The 17,666-nt window shown below is 33.6% G+C and overlaps 1 protein-coding gene across 4 annotated transcripts in view; it reads right to left on the bottom strand.

The window, feature by feature from the left end:
• Positions 1–17,666, bottom strand: part of PGAP1 (post-GPI attachment to proteins inositol deacylase 1) — a 92,146-nt gene that overhangs the window by 21,742 nt on the left and 52,738 nt on the right. For 2 of the 4 annotated variants that reach the window (XM_032637422.1, XM_032637420.1), the window contains exons 20-26: positions 14,244–14,337; positions 10,928–11,018; positions 9,913–10,110; positions 8,903–9,038; positions 7,577–7,627; positions 6,913–7,100; positions 235–5,516 (exon numbers count right to left, since the gene is read on the bottom strand). In XM_032637422.1, the coding sequence (XP_032493313.1) occupies positions 5,210–5,516; positions 6,913–7,100; positions 7,577–7,627; positions 8,903–9,038; positions 9,913–10,110; positions 10,928–11,018; positions 14,244–14,337 (1,065 nt within the window). In that variant the 3' untranslated portion in view covers positions 235–5,209. Of the gene's footprint in view, positions 1–234; positions 5,517–6,912; positions 7,101–7,576; positions 7,628–8,902; positions 9,039–9,912; positions 10,111–10,927; positions 11,019–14,243; positions 14,338–17,666 lie in introns of those variants that run through there. The other 2 variants (XM_032637421.1, XM_032637423.1) reach the window with 2 other exon arrangements.

The raw sequence follows: 17,666 nt of genomic DNA, 5'->3' as shown, positions 1-17,666 counted from the left end.
CAGAGGTTCGATCCCTAGTCCGGGAAGATCCCACATGCCGCAGAGCAACTAAGCCCGTGTGCCACAACTACTGAGCCTGCGCTCTAGAGCCTGTGAGCCACAACTACTGAAGCCTGCGTGCCTAGAGCCCATGAGCCACAAGTACTGAAGCCTGTGTGCCTAGAGCCCGTGCTCTGCAACAAGAGAAGTCACTGCAATGAGAAGCCCATGCACCGCAACAGAGAGTAGCCCCCACTCGCTGCAACTACAGAAAGCCCACACACAGCAACAAAGACACAACGCAACCAAAAACAAAACAAATTTATAAAAATAAAACACAGAGAAAAAAGTGATGATGAAAAATAATCAACAAATGCCTTAGTCACAGAAGGTCTCAACACATTAAAAAAAATTTTCCCAACTGATTTTCATAACAAGTTCCTAAAAAATTGCAAATGCAGCACTGTAAGGTTCTGCACTAAACCTCATAATAAAGCAAAGATACTACAGTAATTTAGACCCAACGCTTAAGATGAAAATACAGGCTAATTGAATTGTCTGGGGATTTGGGAATCAACAGCCCTAGTTTATCTCATCATCTTTGTGTTTACCCTATTTCCCCAGAGCTCTCAAGAATAAACTGAAAATTGAGTTTTACCTTTTACTGAGTTTTATTTCCCTCGACCACCTTCTGTAAGAGATGCTAATAAGCAGTGAGGTAAAAAGAATACACTATGCTATAAGTGAAAAGTCTGAAGAGTTTAGAAAAGAATGGGAACTAGATAATGAACAAATCAGACAATCTGCCTCATGTAAGTATGTGTGTGTGGCGGAAATGTGTACCATCTGCATGAGTGACAAGATAATCAACAACAAACATTTACTAGGCCTACTATAGTTCTTTGTTTCTTTTCCTTACTGTATAATCATGCAGATATTATAGTGTAGTTCAAACAAGAAAACGTATTCCATTATATACATCTGAATTTATCTGAGCAAAATATGAAAAAAAATTAAAGATTAATTAACACATGATCAATATATATATTGAAGAGACTCAAAATCAGTGTTAACCAGGCACAAATATTGTGTTTTTTTAGGACTACTGTTTTAAATACTTTCATTCTGGTGACAACCAAGAAAAGAGCTAGCAGAACCTGTCTAATTTCCAACATGAAAAAGATAAAGAAAAGAGAGCATTAATGATTTCTATCATATTATCTGTTCCAAATTATAATAGTAGTAACTCCAGAGGACTCTTCAGAGACACTGAAAGTACTCAGTTTGTCCTGTCCAGTCTATATTTGGTCTAGGTATCAACAATAGGATCCAGGAGTAATTTTTTTAAGTTCAAAACTTATTCAAAACTCAAAAAAAAAATCTAAATAAAAATGTCATAACAGTTGAGCTCAGAAGTTTGCTAAATTAGATAATCCCTAACTGCCAATGAACAATTTCATTTTCGGTAACATTTCTGATAAACCTGTGCTGTTTTGCCAGCTAATAATATAGATTGTAGGCATGGTTGAAATAATGTGAATTTAAAGACAAAGGACTTTCCTTTTCTCAAGTGATAGAAACATCAGTTTTGTTAATCTTCAGACAGAGCCTACTTTCTCATCTCTGGTAGTTATTTGGTTTTAAAGTACATTAGGACTTGATGAAGACTCTGTCAAAATGTGTGTGTGTGTATACATATACTTATTTTTTTTTTTTTTTTTTTTTTTTTGCGGTACGCGGGCCTTTCACTGCTGTGGCCTCTCCCGTTGCAGAGCACAGGCTCCGGACGTGCAGGCCCAGCGGCCGTAGCTCACGGGCCCAGCCGCTCCGCGGCATGAGGGATCCTCCCGGACCGGGGCACGAACCCGTGTTCCCTGCATTGGCAGGCGGACTCTCAACCACTAAGCCACCAGGGAAGCCCACATATACTTATAATATTAAATATATGTAAAAAAAAACCCCAAACTACTGCTGTTTATAACATGTTTAATGAGAATCCTTTTTGTAGTCCTAAAATAAAATATTTTGTTGGAACAAAGAAGACTTTAGGACTTGATGATAATGACACTCACATGAAATTATTTTCATGGAAACTAATGTGCCTAGTCTGCTGCTTTAAAAAGCTAATGAACTACTCACAAATGAGAAATTTAAGCTTGTTACGTTTTATTCATGAGCAGGAATGACTAAACAAGGAGACCTTAGATCATCTAAACACATTGATTATGGCTGTCAATAGAAGATTCAAATTAATGAATTTTCTTAAGTTCTGTATATGGACCTAAGTTCAAATTCAGAAATAGTTAAATGACATATTTAACCTGTAACTTGAAATATAACTACATATGGGTGAAAACTTGAAATACAACACCATATGTACAAAAGTTGTTATGAGTATATGTATAAGCTAAACCTAGGCAGATGTGTCCTTGTTTAAATACATATGTGGTATGCCATGGGAAAGTGCATATATAACCTGGTAAGTTCTCTTTCCTTCCAGGTTTCAACACACAAGTATTCTGTATTTTATCCCTTTTCCTGCTTCTATCAAACAAACAAGAGCCTGGTATGCCTGCCATGTCTACTATGAGGTTATCACTTACCTTTAATGATCTCAGTAAGTGAAAATATGAATACTGAACATGAAGCTGGGAAAGACAACAATGGAATCAAACAGACTTAAAACTCTCATAGATGATAGCAAGACCATCTTCAACTGATGATGAAACAGCAAGAACCCGAAGAACAAATGAGAAAAGAAGTGAGGTAACCCTCTACAGGCAGTAAAGTGGGAGTAACCTTCTAATAGGCAGTAACAGCTGAGAGGCTGTAATGGAATCCATATGCAATGGCACGTAAAATGAACCTGGTACTCTAGGACATCCCTGGACACTAACAAGGACACAAGTTCACAGATACAACTGTGGAGCTACTGGGACTTAAGGACTACACTTGCAAGGTTTTGGGTATTTACAGCATACACATCTAAAGGAAGGGCTCTATCACTCAGGTATACCCCAGCATTCAGTTAATCCTATCTTAAGGCGAAGATACCTAGCTCCATTACCTACTTCCAAAAAGTGAGCTGAAATCTGAAATGAAATATAAATATTACTCTCTATCTGTCAAATAGTAATCACCTTGGTAAATTAAGATTCCACTATTAAACCTAGTGGCTAAACAACTTATTCAGGAATTCATTGTTTATACTTATGCTATTAATGGGATAACAGTTTTTCCACTGTTATTCCATTAATAGTATAATTTTATACATTAAATGTGGTACTGCACTTCATCATGCTGATTTTCTTTCCATAGTAGATAAAAACTGTGCAAATGTAGAGCTTTTCTGACCACTGGAATTTAGTTATTTTAACAATCCACCATGACCCGAGGCACTTTTGACAACCATGGGGTCAGTGAATTGAATAAAATGGTACAGACTGAATGACTGAACTGCTCCAATGCCTATAAGTAAATATCTATGAAAATTTTCTTCTAATTTAGCAATACATCTCTTCAGTAGTCTCCTGATATTCACTAAGAATACAAAATAAGATTCTTATTTGAAAAGAACCAAGAAAATTTCATTGAGTTTTGAATTTGAATTACGTTTCCATTCATCAATCTTGCTGGTTACCAAGAAAACATGTCTTCTTAGAATTTAAAGTTGTATTTTCATAGGTGTAAGAAAGCAAAAGATCTACTTTGTTCACTATGGCTGCCAAAAACTGACTAAAGACTGTGGCTATTTCATTTCTGAGAAAGCAAACAGTTTAAATTTCATTAATCTTTTAAGACTTATTTTTCAACATGTATACTGTAGCAAATACAAAGTAACCCACTGTTCAGAAGAAAGTTTCATGAAATGAGAATACGTAAGGTGAGGATACAAACAGTGCTACATTTACTGAGTGTTTAGGAGAAGATCTTGGTATGGCCAGTCAAGCAGACTAGCTGATATGCAGAGTCCTCAAAGACAGAGGCTACCATATCCTTTTACTGATTTTTCATAATGACTAGTACACAGATGTCATACCACAAAACAAAACCATGCTTCAACTACTTTCCTCAAGCATTACAAAACTAATTTCCTATTTTCAACATTGTAAAAATAGACTTGTCTTCTCCAAAGGATCTTGCTGCCCACACTGATGGATCTGTGTGTTCCCTCTTATTACTGGACCTAAAGGCATAACTGATCTTTATCATTCCTTAAATCCAATCTTACATAAAGTTGCATAATGCATGGAGTAAAAGAGGAATGAAGACAAAGCATGGAACCCTGTATAAGTGTGCTGACCCAAAAGCAATCACACCAACAGCCAGAGGAAGTGGAAACTGTGAAGTAGTCTTCAACAATTTACTGTGAAGAGACAGAAATACACATTATAATGTAACATATATTGTGAGCAAAAACTGAACATGTCAATCTTTTATACAGTTTTGAGAAAGTGTTCTAAGTGATTTTAGATAAAGTAATTTTTCGTATAATGAATTTAACTGTCCAAAAAATTTTAAAAGATCAATACAAGTCAATTTTGGCTAGAAAAGAGAAAAATATTCTAGTAAGTAAATAACCAGTTTTGTTTATTCTTTTAAATTTTAACCACAGGAAAGTACTAGTTGGACTTTTATTCAGCAATGCTACCTCTAGAGATTTATCCTAATAAGAAAAAAATCAATGTTTACTAAGATATAGCTACAGAAATATTTATTTTCACCCTATTTAATATCAGCAAAAAACTTCAACCAAATAAAAAAGGAAACATCTTTAATTCCTAATAGGAGCATGTAAGATAAGATACTATTTTTAAAAGAAAAATACTATCAGGAAAGGCTATCACCTTTTTACTCTGAAAACAGAGAAACTGAGGGGTTAAGAAACTTACCTAAGGACACAGAGCCTTAGATTGAAACCCCAGATCTGCCTGACTTTAGAATATCTGCAGCTATCCGCCAGAATCAACTGAAAAGGCTCCCAGAGCAAACAAGCAGTCAATGCAAAGTAAAGTTTTATTATGGAAAATTTTAAACATATACATAAGTAGATTAACAGTATAATGAACCTCATGGACCCATCAACCAGCTTCAAAAATTATCAAGTCATGGCCAATCTTACTTTACCTATATTACTGTCCACTTCCACTCCTCCTGTATTTTTTGGAAGCAAACCTTAGATATCATATCTTTCAAGGGTTAACTTTTTAAAGAAAAAAATGATTATATCCTAACAAATAAAATGCATAATTAAGGACACAAATATAATACATTTCCATATAAACTGTATTTGCACATAAACCATAATTACTATTATAGCTTTACCTTCAGGAACAGTCCAAGTAATTAGGAATGAAAGACATGTTTCAGACATGAAAGTATGATAAAGACCAGGAACAGATGTGAGAAAAAAAAAGATTAAAATACTATACCTTGATTTTATTGAAGCAGTGTAAGTATTTCCAAGAACTGCCATAGTTGGAATAAGGATAAATGCCAAAGGTTTACACGGATCAGGATTAAGTTTAAAGTAATATCTATGTCAAAAAGAAAAAAATAAAACATAAATCAACAAAGCATTGCCAATCATTTTAAATTCTCAGAATCAATCAATTAAATACACTTCAGAACGCTCCTATAGCGATATGGATATAAGAGAGCTCTAAACAGCTCAAGAAATCATTGATAAATAAATTTTGCTCTACATCTTTTTTTACCGCTGTGGCCTCTCCCATTGTGGAGCACAGGCTCCGGACGTGCAGGCCCAGTGTCCATAGCTCACGGGTCCAGCCGCTCCGCGGCATGCAGGATCCTCCTGGACTGGGGCACAAACCCGTGTCCCCTGCATTGGCAGGCGCACTCCCAACCACTGCGCCACCAGGGAAGCCCTCTACATCATCTTTATACTCAAGGTTTTATATGGAGAATTATGTTCAGAAACTACTAAAGGAAATGAAAATATCCCATCTGGAAGCACTTCCTTTTTACAATAAGTATATGCCTGAAAGGTCATATATAAATAATATTTTATAAAACAAATTATTTAAAACATATTTAAACTGCTCTATTTTAAAAAAGATGAAAAAAATGAAGGTTTATATAAAGTAACTGTCTACAGCCTTCTAGAATCATAAATTTGTGCTCCTCAAGTAATTTTCTCCCCAAATCTGTGGACAAAAATTTGCAACTTGATTAAAATAAGGGACAAAGGAAGGATATTAATATCTGGTGACCTGTGATTTAATTTACTGAACTTATTTTGATTCAGCCAACTTAAAAAAAAAAAAACTTCCAGTATTTAGATAATCTGAAAGTTTTACATCATTTCTAAAAACTATATTAAGCAGGAATTAACTATTAACTGGATAACGTGGTTTTTTCAAAGACAATTTACCAATAATTAAATATTCTAGAAATAACCTTAGAGAGCATTTTTAGGCTCTCATTTAACCTAGGACACTTATCAGGTAACAAAGCAAATGACAGTTTTCTAGTAAAACAGCTGATCATTTATTTTAGTTCAACGTATAGGACACATCAGAAAAGTACACACTTCCTTCATTATTTCTATTATTTTAAATGTAATCATTTTTCTTCCCCTCAAATCTAAGAAAATATAAAATTGATCGTGAATTGAAAAATAGTATAGTATAGTATAGTATAGTATAGTATTCATAGTATATAGTATTCATAATACTATATGAATACTATAAGTCAGCAAAATAAAGCACATTTTTCACATATTTCTAGACTCAAAGAAGGTTAAAGAAAATACAATCCCTCCCCTTTTGGGCAGATTTTGGGAAAGTTTATATTCTCACGGAAAAGAAGAAAATGTGAAATGTTATGAAACATTAGGAATCCTGCAAGTCTCTACTTACAGATATTTATAGTTTGAACCACATAAATTATAATTATATAAATAAAACACACCTAAGATTCTTCAGCCAATAAATTAAAGATGGCATGCTGAGTAATACAATCCATGTTAATAAGTTAATCACGGTACTGTGCATGCGAAGACTATCTTCAGCATCACTGGCAGATAAACGGAGCTGGTATACTGTAGAGTCTTTATGGTGATTGGATTTCTTTTCACTTCTTCTAGAGTGTTTGGGGTTCTACAAAGCAATAAAATAAAAATATCAAGATATTAAGTAAAATTTAAGTTTATTATTTTATTTAGAATCATACTCAATTATCTAACAGCTAAATAAATACATCTTTCCATTACCAAATTGATATAAAATACTGAATTATCTTGTTTGAAAGTATTTTAAAGCAGTTATCAGTTATAAAATTTTCATTCCTTTGACTTATTTCCACCGCTAAGAATATATCCCCTTAAGTAATTACTTGAAATAAAATTTAAAAGATAATTGTGATAAAAACAACTTAAGGACTGACAAAGATCAAATTAAATGACAATCTAAGTCTTATTTTAATATTCATTAGGCTCGCTTTTCTTAAAGTTATTTAATTCATAAAACCTTTTAAATACTGTAAAGTTCTAACCTTTTTTTACAAAAATAAACTTTTATATTTTTCCATGTTCTTTCATACTAAAGTGATATAGCGTTTTGAAAATAAAACTTACCACAGTCTGGCTATTTTTAAAAGTTGTTAAGCTGGCTTGCAGATGAACAATCTATGAAAAAGAAAAGACTTTAATTTTACTTTTATTTTGAGACAAAAAACATAACCATTTTTACTGAAATTGAGAAGCACTGTAATTTGAAATTTTAAAAACCTAAATAAATAAAAACTCATTTAAACACTTAAACACATTCTTTTAGAAAAGATAAATAATAACTACATGTGCTTGCTATTATGGATTAAAAAACAAACAAAATAATACAAAATTCCAGAGTATGTTGGGGCCAGGATATAATGCTATATCTTCCACACTGTGTGAGCCTATGCTTGAATGGTGCCTTGCTATCGCAACTTAAAGTGTCATGTGAGTCAAAAATTTGATTATATTCAGCATAGTATGAAGAGTTTAACATGTGTTATATAATCCACATCTTTGAAAATCTGGAACTCAATTATATAGGGTGGTGAAATGTTTACAAGAACCTGAGAAAGTCTATACATTTACTAGGTTTGCTTAAGTATTTGAGAAAGTTCTGCTAATTGTGTCAGTTGTTTGAAATATCCAGTTAAAAAAACTAAAAATATTATATTTATAAATCAAATTAATTTATATTTGTAAATCAAAATAATTCTAAATAGTTTTTTCTGATGGACATATTTTTCCTTTGTAAACTGAAAGTAATCTATAATGTGCATGTATTAGTGTTAAATGCAGACGCAAATAAACTTTTGTTAAAAAAAGGAAAAAATTATTATCCTTTCCAGTATCAACTGTCTCTACATAAGATTAATGTGGAGAACATGCAGTTGTATAAGGTAGATTTTCCTGAAAAGCTGTCAGCCTTCTTAGAAGTGTTTTTCATTTCCTCAGTAAAATTGTCAGTTTAATTTTATTGTGTCTTGTGGTTCTTCAGCAACATTTGTAACATTCTACATTATTTCAGCATGATTGACAGCCTGATCCCACTGACATAACTTTTTGTTTTGTCTATTATCCACGTTGAAAGGGAGGTGTGAATAAAAACCGTTCTAGTAAAATGTTTTTTAAAAAGTTAACATTACTTGCCAGAGCATCAAGCAATATGGAACAGATTATATCTCCTCCCTTCCCTTTGTTTTTAACAAAGAAACCCACTCAGATTAGTAACTTCAGTTCTACAGTTAACTATATATATTTGAAATAGCTAAGATGTTAAAAAAAAACTTTACATGTAGGCCTGTTATATAACAGCAGTGATCAAAAAAAATTTTTTAACAACACCCATGGGAAAGTCTATGCCTGTCTGATACAAAGCTCAGGCCTTCTGACTTTACTGATTTGACGTACCTTAAACACATAGTAAAGATAAGTAAGAAGGATGGCAAATGCTCCACAAGTTGCCCAACTAACTATGATCAAAACAACTGTCAAAATGGGCAAGTCTGGTGATATTATCTTCATATCTTTAGGAAGTTCAGAGGGCCTGGAATAACAAGAGTAAAGCTTTCAAAAGCATATTAACAGTTACCTACACAGTTGCATATAAGCAGAAAACAATACAGTGCTCTGCCAGGCTCTCCTTATTAATGTGCAAGTGAGGGGTGACACATATTTTAAAATTCTTTTATACATTGTGATAGTTTCTCTTGCATTTATATATACCATGGGTAATACGTGTACTAAAAAAGTATTATTAAAGATAATTATAGGCCCTGTGCCATACAATTCCAATCTTGATAGGAAGAGAAATACTTTTGTTCTTAAAGTCTTGAGGTCACTCAGACATGTGATGGTGTTAATGTCAGAAGCACCTCAGAAGGGTGGAAGAAGAAGCATCATACCATAATCCCCTCTGTGACAGTAAATCACATAACATGGCTGGTGAGGAAATGGAAACTAGATCACTGGTTTACCAAAAGCGCATACCAGCAACTTCAAACTGTCCTGGGATCATAATAAACCTCTAGGCAATGTTTTTGGAGCTCTTATACATTTCATCTAATCTGATCCTAAATATCAAGATTGGAATCTCAGGTTTGATTGAAAATCAACATATAAAAGCATTGCCAGAGAAACACTTTGCAACAGTGAAATTTAAAAATACTTGTGTAATCTGTCCAACTTTTTTGATTAACTCTTGAGCACTATGGTCAAAATCAAATGTAGCATTTAACTTGAAATAAATGGTAACCTATGACAAAAACGTAAGTTTGAACACTAACTCCATGTTTTGCTAGTTATACATTTTTCCTCAGAAATTATAGTTTAGTGAAAGCAAGTTAATTTTAAGGTTCCCTATCAGAATACAGTTTTTTTCTTAAGAGCAATAAGAAAGGTTTTCGTCATTCATTCTTTACCTTTTCAAAGTCAGCCACAATGAAGAAAGGAGTCTCACAGATGTAGAAGAGAGTAGGCCACCCCAGTAGGCAGTACATGTTCCAAACAGAAAAAGAATCAAAGATACAAGGGGGAAACACATACTCTGACTAGTTAAAACGATGGCATCTAATTCTGGTAACAATAACATATCCCAAAATTCTTTAAACCATTTGTATCTGTGGATAAAAGAAAACATACAAAAAATAAAAGCAAATAATACAATAAAAGCAAAAAGACCCCAACAACTCTCATTAAAGGATTTAATATTTGAAGTGTTTGACCATTCACTACAGTCCCCAAAGTACCATGATATTTCATTTATAATTATACTGAAAAAAACAAACTTCAATTCCTGATAGGGAACTACTGAGTCTAGTGATCTTCAAGGATCTGAGTCTCAAGTCTCAATGCAGCTTTACTGCTCTCATTGATCCTTGTAATGAAGTAATAACTGGTCTTTTTTTTAAGTTAGAAAGCCAATAGCTAGTTATAAAGACAGAAGAAAAGACATCTAAGTAATGGTTTTTAACCAAACAAAAACAAAAACAAAACCTGAATAAATTAAGAATGCGATGTTAAGTAGGGTAGAGAGATCTAAAATATACTTTGTATGGGAAGTAATAAAAAGTGTTCTGAGGCACTGTTTCACCAATATCCTATATTGCTTTGTGTCCATGAATCTGGGATACCCAAAGCTCATGTACCACATACATTCTTTTGAAAATGTTAAAGTCCTGGTATATTTATAGTCTAAGTTTAGACTGATATATGTGTATATATATATATTATATATATAAGTTCAATAATTTCTTCTGAACTATTGAAGTAAATGTTGATGTACTTATTAGGCCTTTGCCTAAGAGAAAAAGTCCATTTAATAAAACAAGTCAATTGTCTTATTTGTATGGAAATTTATCCTTCATATTTGAGCCAAACATAATACTTTATATATAAAACAAAATTAAAATCATTATCACAGATAATAAAACTTACCCCAACAGAAACTTAACCATAATTACAAAAGGATCAACTTTGTATGGTTTGGCTTCTTTATCCAACATAGCAGCATATTCTAAGCAGTGACCTAGTGATTTAAAAAAAAATTATATGTAGTAGAGAATTCACAGTAATTAAGTATGAGACATATTATATGCTGCATTGTTTGTAAGAGCAACATATTTCATGTCATAGAAAGCAAGGGTCTTTATTACTACCACAGAGACTCTTCTCAAAAGATTAAAAAATTACCCTAATTTGAAAGACAAATCAAAACTACAATGAGGTACCACCTCACGCTGGTCAGAATGGCCATCATTAAAAACTCTACAAATAGCAAATGCTGGAGAGGATGTGGAGAAAAGGGAACCCTGCTACACTGTTGGTAGGATTGTAAATTGGTGCAGCCACTATGGGAAACAGTATGGAGGTTCCTCAAAAAACTAAAAAATAGAAATAACATATGATCCAGCAATCCCACTCCTGGGTATATATCCAGACAAAACTCTAATTCAAAAAGATACATGCACCCCTATGTTCATAGCAGCACTATTCACTATAGCCAAGATGTGGAAACAACCTAAATGTCCATCAACAGACGAATAGATAAAGATGTGGTACATATGTACAATGAGATATTAGCCATAAAAAAGAACAAAATAATGCCATTTGCAGTAATGTGGATGCAACTAGAGATTATCATACTAAGAGAAGTCCGTCAGAAAAAGAAAGACAAATATATGATAGCACTTATATGTGGAATCTGAAATATGGCACAAATGAACCAATCTATGAAACAGAAACAGACTCACGGACATAGAGAACAGACTTGTGGCTACCAAGGGGGAGGGGGTTGGGGGAGGGATGGAGTGGGAGTTTGGGATTAGCAGATTGAAGCTTTTATATATAGAATGGATAAACAACAAGGTCCTAATGTATAGCACAGAGAACTATATATCCTCTGAAAAACAAAAATGGAAAAGAATATAAAAAAGAATGTATATGTGTGTGTGTGTGTGTGTGTGTGTGTGTGTGTGTGTGTGTGTATAACTGAATCACTTTGCTGTACAGCAGAAGCTAACACATTATAAATCAACTATACATCAATTTTAAAAAGTTAAAAAAAAGAAAAAAAATAAACATAAACCTACCGTAAAAATTTACTCTAATTTACTGGTTCTCATACAAAAGTACATAGTCAATCATCATTTGTGAAACAAATTCAGGAAGCCAAGGCTATGGTTTTGTCATTTGTATTTTTTATAAAGCTCCACAGGTGAGCTATTTTTTTAAAAACCGTTTTACTGAGATATAATTCTTATAACTCAAAATTCATCCATTTAAAGTGTATCCAATTCAGTGGTTTTTTGTATATTCATAGAGTGTGCATTAACAACCACAGTCAGTCTTAAACATTTTCATTACTCCCAAAAGGAAACTGTTCCCCTTAACTGTCACATCCAATGCCTCCCCATTCCTAGGCAACCACTAATCTACTTTCTGTCTCTATAGATTGGCTTACTCTGAAGATTTCATAAAAATGGAATCATAAAATATGTGGCCCTTTGTGACTGGCTCCTTCAACTTAGCATATTTCCAAGATTCATCTATCTTGTAGCATTCAGCACATTATCTGTTCATCAGTTGACGGACATTTTGGTTGTTTCCACTTTCTGGCTATTATAAACAGTGTTTAGTGTGGATGTGTGTTTTCAGTTCTCTTGGGTCTATACTATACCAGGAGTTGCTGAGTCATATGGTAACTCTGTTTAACCTTTTGATGAACTGCCAGACTGCTTTCCAAAACAGCTATACCATTTTACATTCCCACTAACAGTATACAGAAGGTTGCAATCTACAAATCCTCATTAACACTTGTTATTATCTGTCTTTTCTATTATAGCCATTCCAGTGATTTCTAATAAGCATCTTTGGTTCAGAACTACTTCTTTAATTGATTTGGGACACAATCCCATACTTAAGTCCTCTAGATTAACCAATATCATATATCTCCAGGGTCTCTGTGGACTATCTAGATATAAATCCCAAATGTTTGAAAATCAATTGTCAAGTCACTTAAAACTAAGAAGAATGAGGTGTCTCTTTTAAATTTCCAAAAATTATATTCAAGTATAGGAGATGTCATATTGCCAGAATAATCTTTTAATTAAAAGGTTGGATCTGAGCAGATCACATTAAATGTTGCTTACTTCTTCCTGGAATATAATAGGTTAAATCAGGTTAAAATGAACACTAAAGGCAGACTTGAAATTGCAAAAAAGTCACTGAAAGGAAACGAGTAGCTGTGAAAGGATTTGGCACCATGGAAACGGTGGAGGGGATTTTTGGACTGCTTTTGTATGTTTTGTCCCCACTCTCTCTCCCTCTTGCCTCCTCTGATTATCATTGTACAAGCCCGGCAAGTGTGTGAGGCTCCTGGGAAATTGTTCTAACTGCTATACTCTAGAGAAGGCTTTGTCCAATGTACTATACAGTCTATATTTTCTTCTCCAGATCCATGTTCTACCCTTTACTTTGCTCTGAATTCTGGGAGGCTGACTTTTATGAACTGGCTTCTAGTTGGGTTCAGTGAATAAGCACTGGCAGATAGGAGGATAGAAGGAAATAAAGTTAGTGTATTTCCCTGCCTTCTCCCTGCTGAGCCAGACGCTGACAGTGGCCACAGCGTTTCTGTACCCAAGGCTCAGGTGCAGTACTGCTGCTCTCTCCTACAGCTCTCTAGGTTTGCTCCCTCCCTTGCCCTGATACCTAGGAGTATCAGATGGCTCTGTTGCTAATTTGGTATTTTATCACTTGTTGTTGGTTTACCTTAACCCTATACATACCTTTGAAATAGTCCCTTCAATTAAACTCTTAATTATTCCATTCAGTGTACCAAGACCTAAATGATACAGTTGATACAGCCCAAATATTACACTGAATGCCATCTATGTGCTTGGCCCTATATCAGGCACCGGGAATAGAATGGAGGACAAAATCCCTGTCAACCAGCTTCTATCTCTTAAGAGATCCTCAGAACAGAGGGAATAAACTTTAGACACAAGGGTATAAAATGCAGAAAACAAGTAAGGAATTTTCTTGGTAATCTCTTAAAATTTAAGAGGATCTCCTGTAACCTTATAGGATTCTCCTATAACCTGTAACCTACAGGTTACTCCTGTAACCTTGGGAGAGAAGGGTTGTGAATTTTCAAGAAATAGATGTGTCTTCATTAGCTACACGTAGGATAAAAAAAGTAGTAATGAAGCACTGAGGAAGGAAGAGAGGAAGGGAGGAATAGAAACATTCTTACCTGTTGAGAAAAGAGAGTATAACTGTCCTCCATAAGCAAGAAGGATACTAGATATAACATAGGCAGGAAGAGCTCCACCATGAAATCTAACTACCTAGAAAACAGGCAAATCAATGGGCAACTTCTGAATGTTCATGTTAATGAAATAAATATACTTTCACATGAAATAAAAGTTTTTCACTTTATACATTTTCTGACATGACTAAAAGATATCTTGAGTAATGGGTATAAAAATTCTAAGCAAAATAAATGCTAAGAATATATCGCATATTAGAAACATGTTACCTGGATTTTTCATCAAAGGCATAATAGAGGCAATATATAATTGTGTAGCACATGCTACAAAATTTTTTACAAGGAATGTTTATTGAGCATTTAATATGTTCCAGGTATAATACTAAACATCTTATATGCATTATCTCATGCTCTCCTCCCTAAAATCCTTTCATATAGTTCTTATCCCTATTTTACAGATGAAGAAATTCAGGTACAGGGGGCCCAAGTAACTTGCACAATTAAGAGACAAGCGAGTTACTTACTTCCTTGTTACCTCTCTTCGCTCTTAACAGTAAGATAGGGACAATAATAGTACTTACCTTATAGGTGGTTTTAAGGATTTAAACATGTTCATTTGTGTAAAGCATTTAGAACATGAACTTGAACATGATAAACTATCAAAAATATGAGCTGCTATTGTTAGGCTTTTATGTCCTTCACCATCTTTGGAAATCTTGTGGAATGGAATTTAACTCAAAGCCTAAGTTCATAACCATTATGTTATAGCACCTCAAGTCATTCTATCAGCTGATCCAATCTCCATAAAAAACATACATATAACAAAAACATAGTGTAAGTTCTTCTTTTAATGTTAAAGTCTTAAAAGGAAATTACTTTAAAGCATGTTCTCCAATCCACAGAATTAAAAAAAAAAATGTACAGACTCCCCTGTCAATCTAATGAAAACTATGGAAATGAATGCTTCCACAAAATGTTAAGTAAAATTTCAGCAAGTTCAAGGTCTCCCTGAAGCTCCTCTGTGGATTCCCAGATTAAAACTGATACGACTCAAAAAACATAAAGCTCATACTCATGATTTATAGTTTGTAGCTTTGAGTGAAAGGAGAGGAGAGTTGAGTGAAAGGGAAAAGGTCATTTTCCTACCTATTACTAAATGATGCTCACTGCCTGCTAATGATATGCTAGGAAATATACAGCATACTTTAGTTATTAAGTGTGTTGGAAAGATAGTTAAGTAGCATAACAGGCTCAGAGTCGTACTCGTGAGTTCAGACTACAGCTTTGCCTTTCACTAGCTCTTAGGCAACTTATTTTATCCCTCCTTCTCTCTAGGCCCTTATCAGTAAAATGGAGTTAAATAGCACTATCTCACAGGGAGTTTGAGGCTTAAATGTATTCGTTTGTGTAAATCATTTGGAATAGTAACTGGCACAAGTAGGTGATCAGAAAATATTCACTGTTACTTTTAACCTTTAATGCTCTTCACTGTTTTCAGAAATCTTGTAAGAGGTCCTACATAAAATTTCTTTTTAATGACTGAGTGTCATTGTTATGAGTAGTAAGTATGATACTGGGCCACAGATACAACAATCAACAATCATAAACTGGCCTCCATGGGTCATATTCAAATTGTATATGTGCTTCATTTGGTTTAGTATTTGGCATAGTATTTCTTAACATTTTGAATTAGATGCCAACATTGAAAAATTAAAATATTTTATATAAAAATTCAGATTTCTAGTTTCTCTTAAAATCTAAAGATTGGGCAACACTGGGCTTCATTCCTACATGGAAATGATTTATTAAGAGTTTAAACAATTCTCTTGAGAAAGCAACTTTCAGTTTATTTTCTGTCCTCTCTTTCGTAAGAGTAGACTAAACAATATGTAAGTATATTTTCTTCTTTCCTTTTTTTTAAAAAAAGTTAATTTTATGAAAAAGTTATCTAATCAAAGGCTAAAGATTCTAAGTGATTTCTCTTTAGTCCTCTTTCCAGTCTTCTTTGACTGAATCAGTTAACACTGAAAATACGTATGATTTTTAAAAGACAAATAAGATATACAAAACCAAATTCATTCTCCTACTGTTCTCAAGCTAAATTTTGAAACAAACATGAAGGAAGAGTATCTTATATCATTCCAAACATTTGAGGACTTAACTCAATTGCCATGAATTCTTCAACATTTAAAAAAGTACCTACCTCTGATCCTGCAAACCCACACATCATCATTTTTTAGAAAAAATTTCCATGTCTAAACAAGACTATTAGTCTAGATTTTTTTGGTGTACATATAATTACACCTGATTATACAGTATTAAGCAAACTTGACTTTTCTTGTCACTAATCTGAATTATGAGCCCCAGGGATGATATGGATAAGAGAGTGTGTTATATCCTCAGCCATACCACCATGTACAGTGACATACTAAAGATACTATAGCATGAATTCTTCCCTTTTATTCCAAGATACAATTTTTCTTAATAATTGATCTCTTAACATTTTAGAGTATTTATTATAACTATCCATGATGCTATTTTCCAACTTACACTAACTTTTTTTTTTTTTTTTTTTTTGCGTTATGTGGGCCTCTCACTGTTGTGGCCTCTCCCATTGCGGAGCACAGGCTCCGGACGCGCAGGCTCAGCGGCCCAGCCGCTTCACATGTGGGATTCTCCCAGACCGGGGCACGAACCCGTGTCCCCTGCATCGGCAGGCGGACTCTCAACCACTGCGCCACCAGGGAAGCCCCTACACTAACATTTAATCTTCTCTTTCTAATGTAGCACAAAATTTTTACGTATTAGCTTAGAATTTTCTAATGTTCAGAAATTTAATAATAATCACAATCTACTTCTTACCAGGTTGTTTTCAGGGTCAAATGAGATAACATACATAAAAAGTTTCTGATTTACTTTTAACTTGTGAGTTTTATTATAATTATAGAATTAAATGACTTAAAAATTCTGCTATGCCTAGATTGCAAAACGTAACAGACCAAAAAATAAAGTGAAAGTAATAAAAGACACAATAAAATTTTTAGTGAATTTTAAAACTATAATTTCTCTGACTAATCAGTATTATCTATTTATGTCCAGATTGCACAATTCTACAAATTATAGTGATGTTGAATAATAATATAGTAGTTCTACAACTTGATAAATTATTTTTGTAACACTATTTGCCTATGAATTTAAGATACTCCCCAAATGAATTTAACCTATTTCAGCATGTTTATTTTTAATATAATTTACTTTTACCTTTTACAAACTGAGCTTGCACAACATAAAAAGTTCTTGGAAAAAGTTCATTTATATGACAGAGCCCACAGATTTTACTGGATTATGAATTATAGCATCATATGAGCAACATGAAATCTTAATATGATATCCATTTAGCCAAAAATA

The sequence above is a fragment of the Phocoena sinus genome, chromosome 7 (genome assembly GCF_008692025.1).
Source record: "Phocoena sinus isolate mPhoSin1 chromosome 7, mPhoSin1.pri, whole genome shotgun sequence".
Lineage (NCBI taxonomy): Eukaryota > Metazoa > Chordata > Mammalia > Artiodactyla > Phocoenidae > Phocoena > Phocoena sinus.
This window is presented reverse-complemented; position numbering and strand designations above follow the sequence as displayed.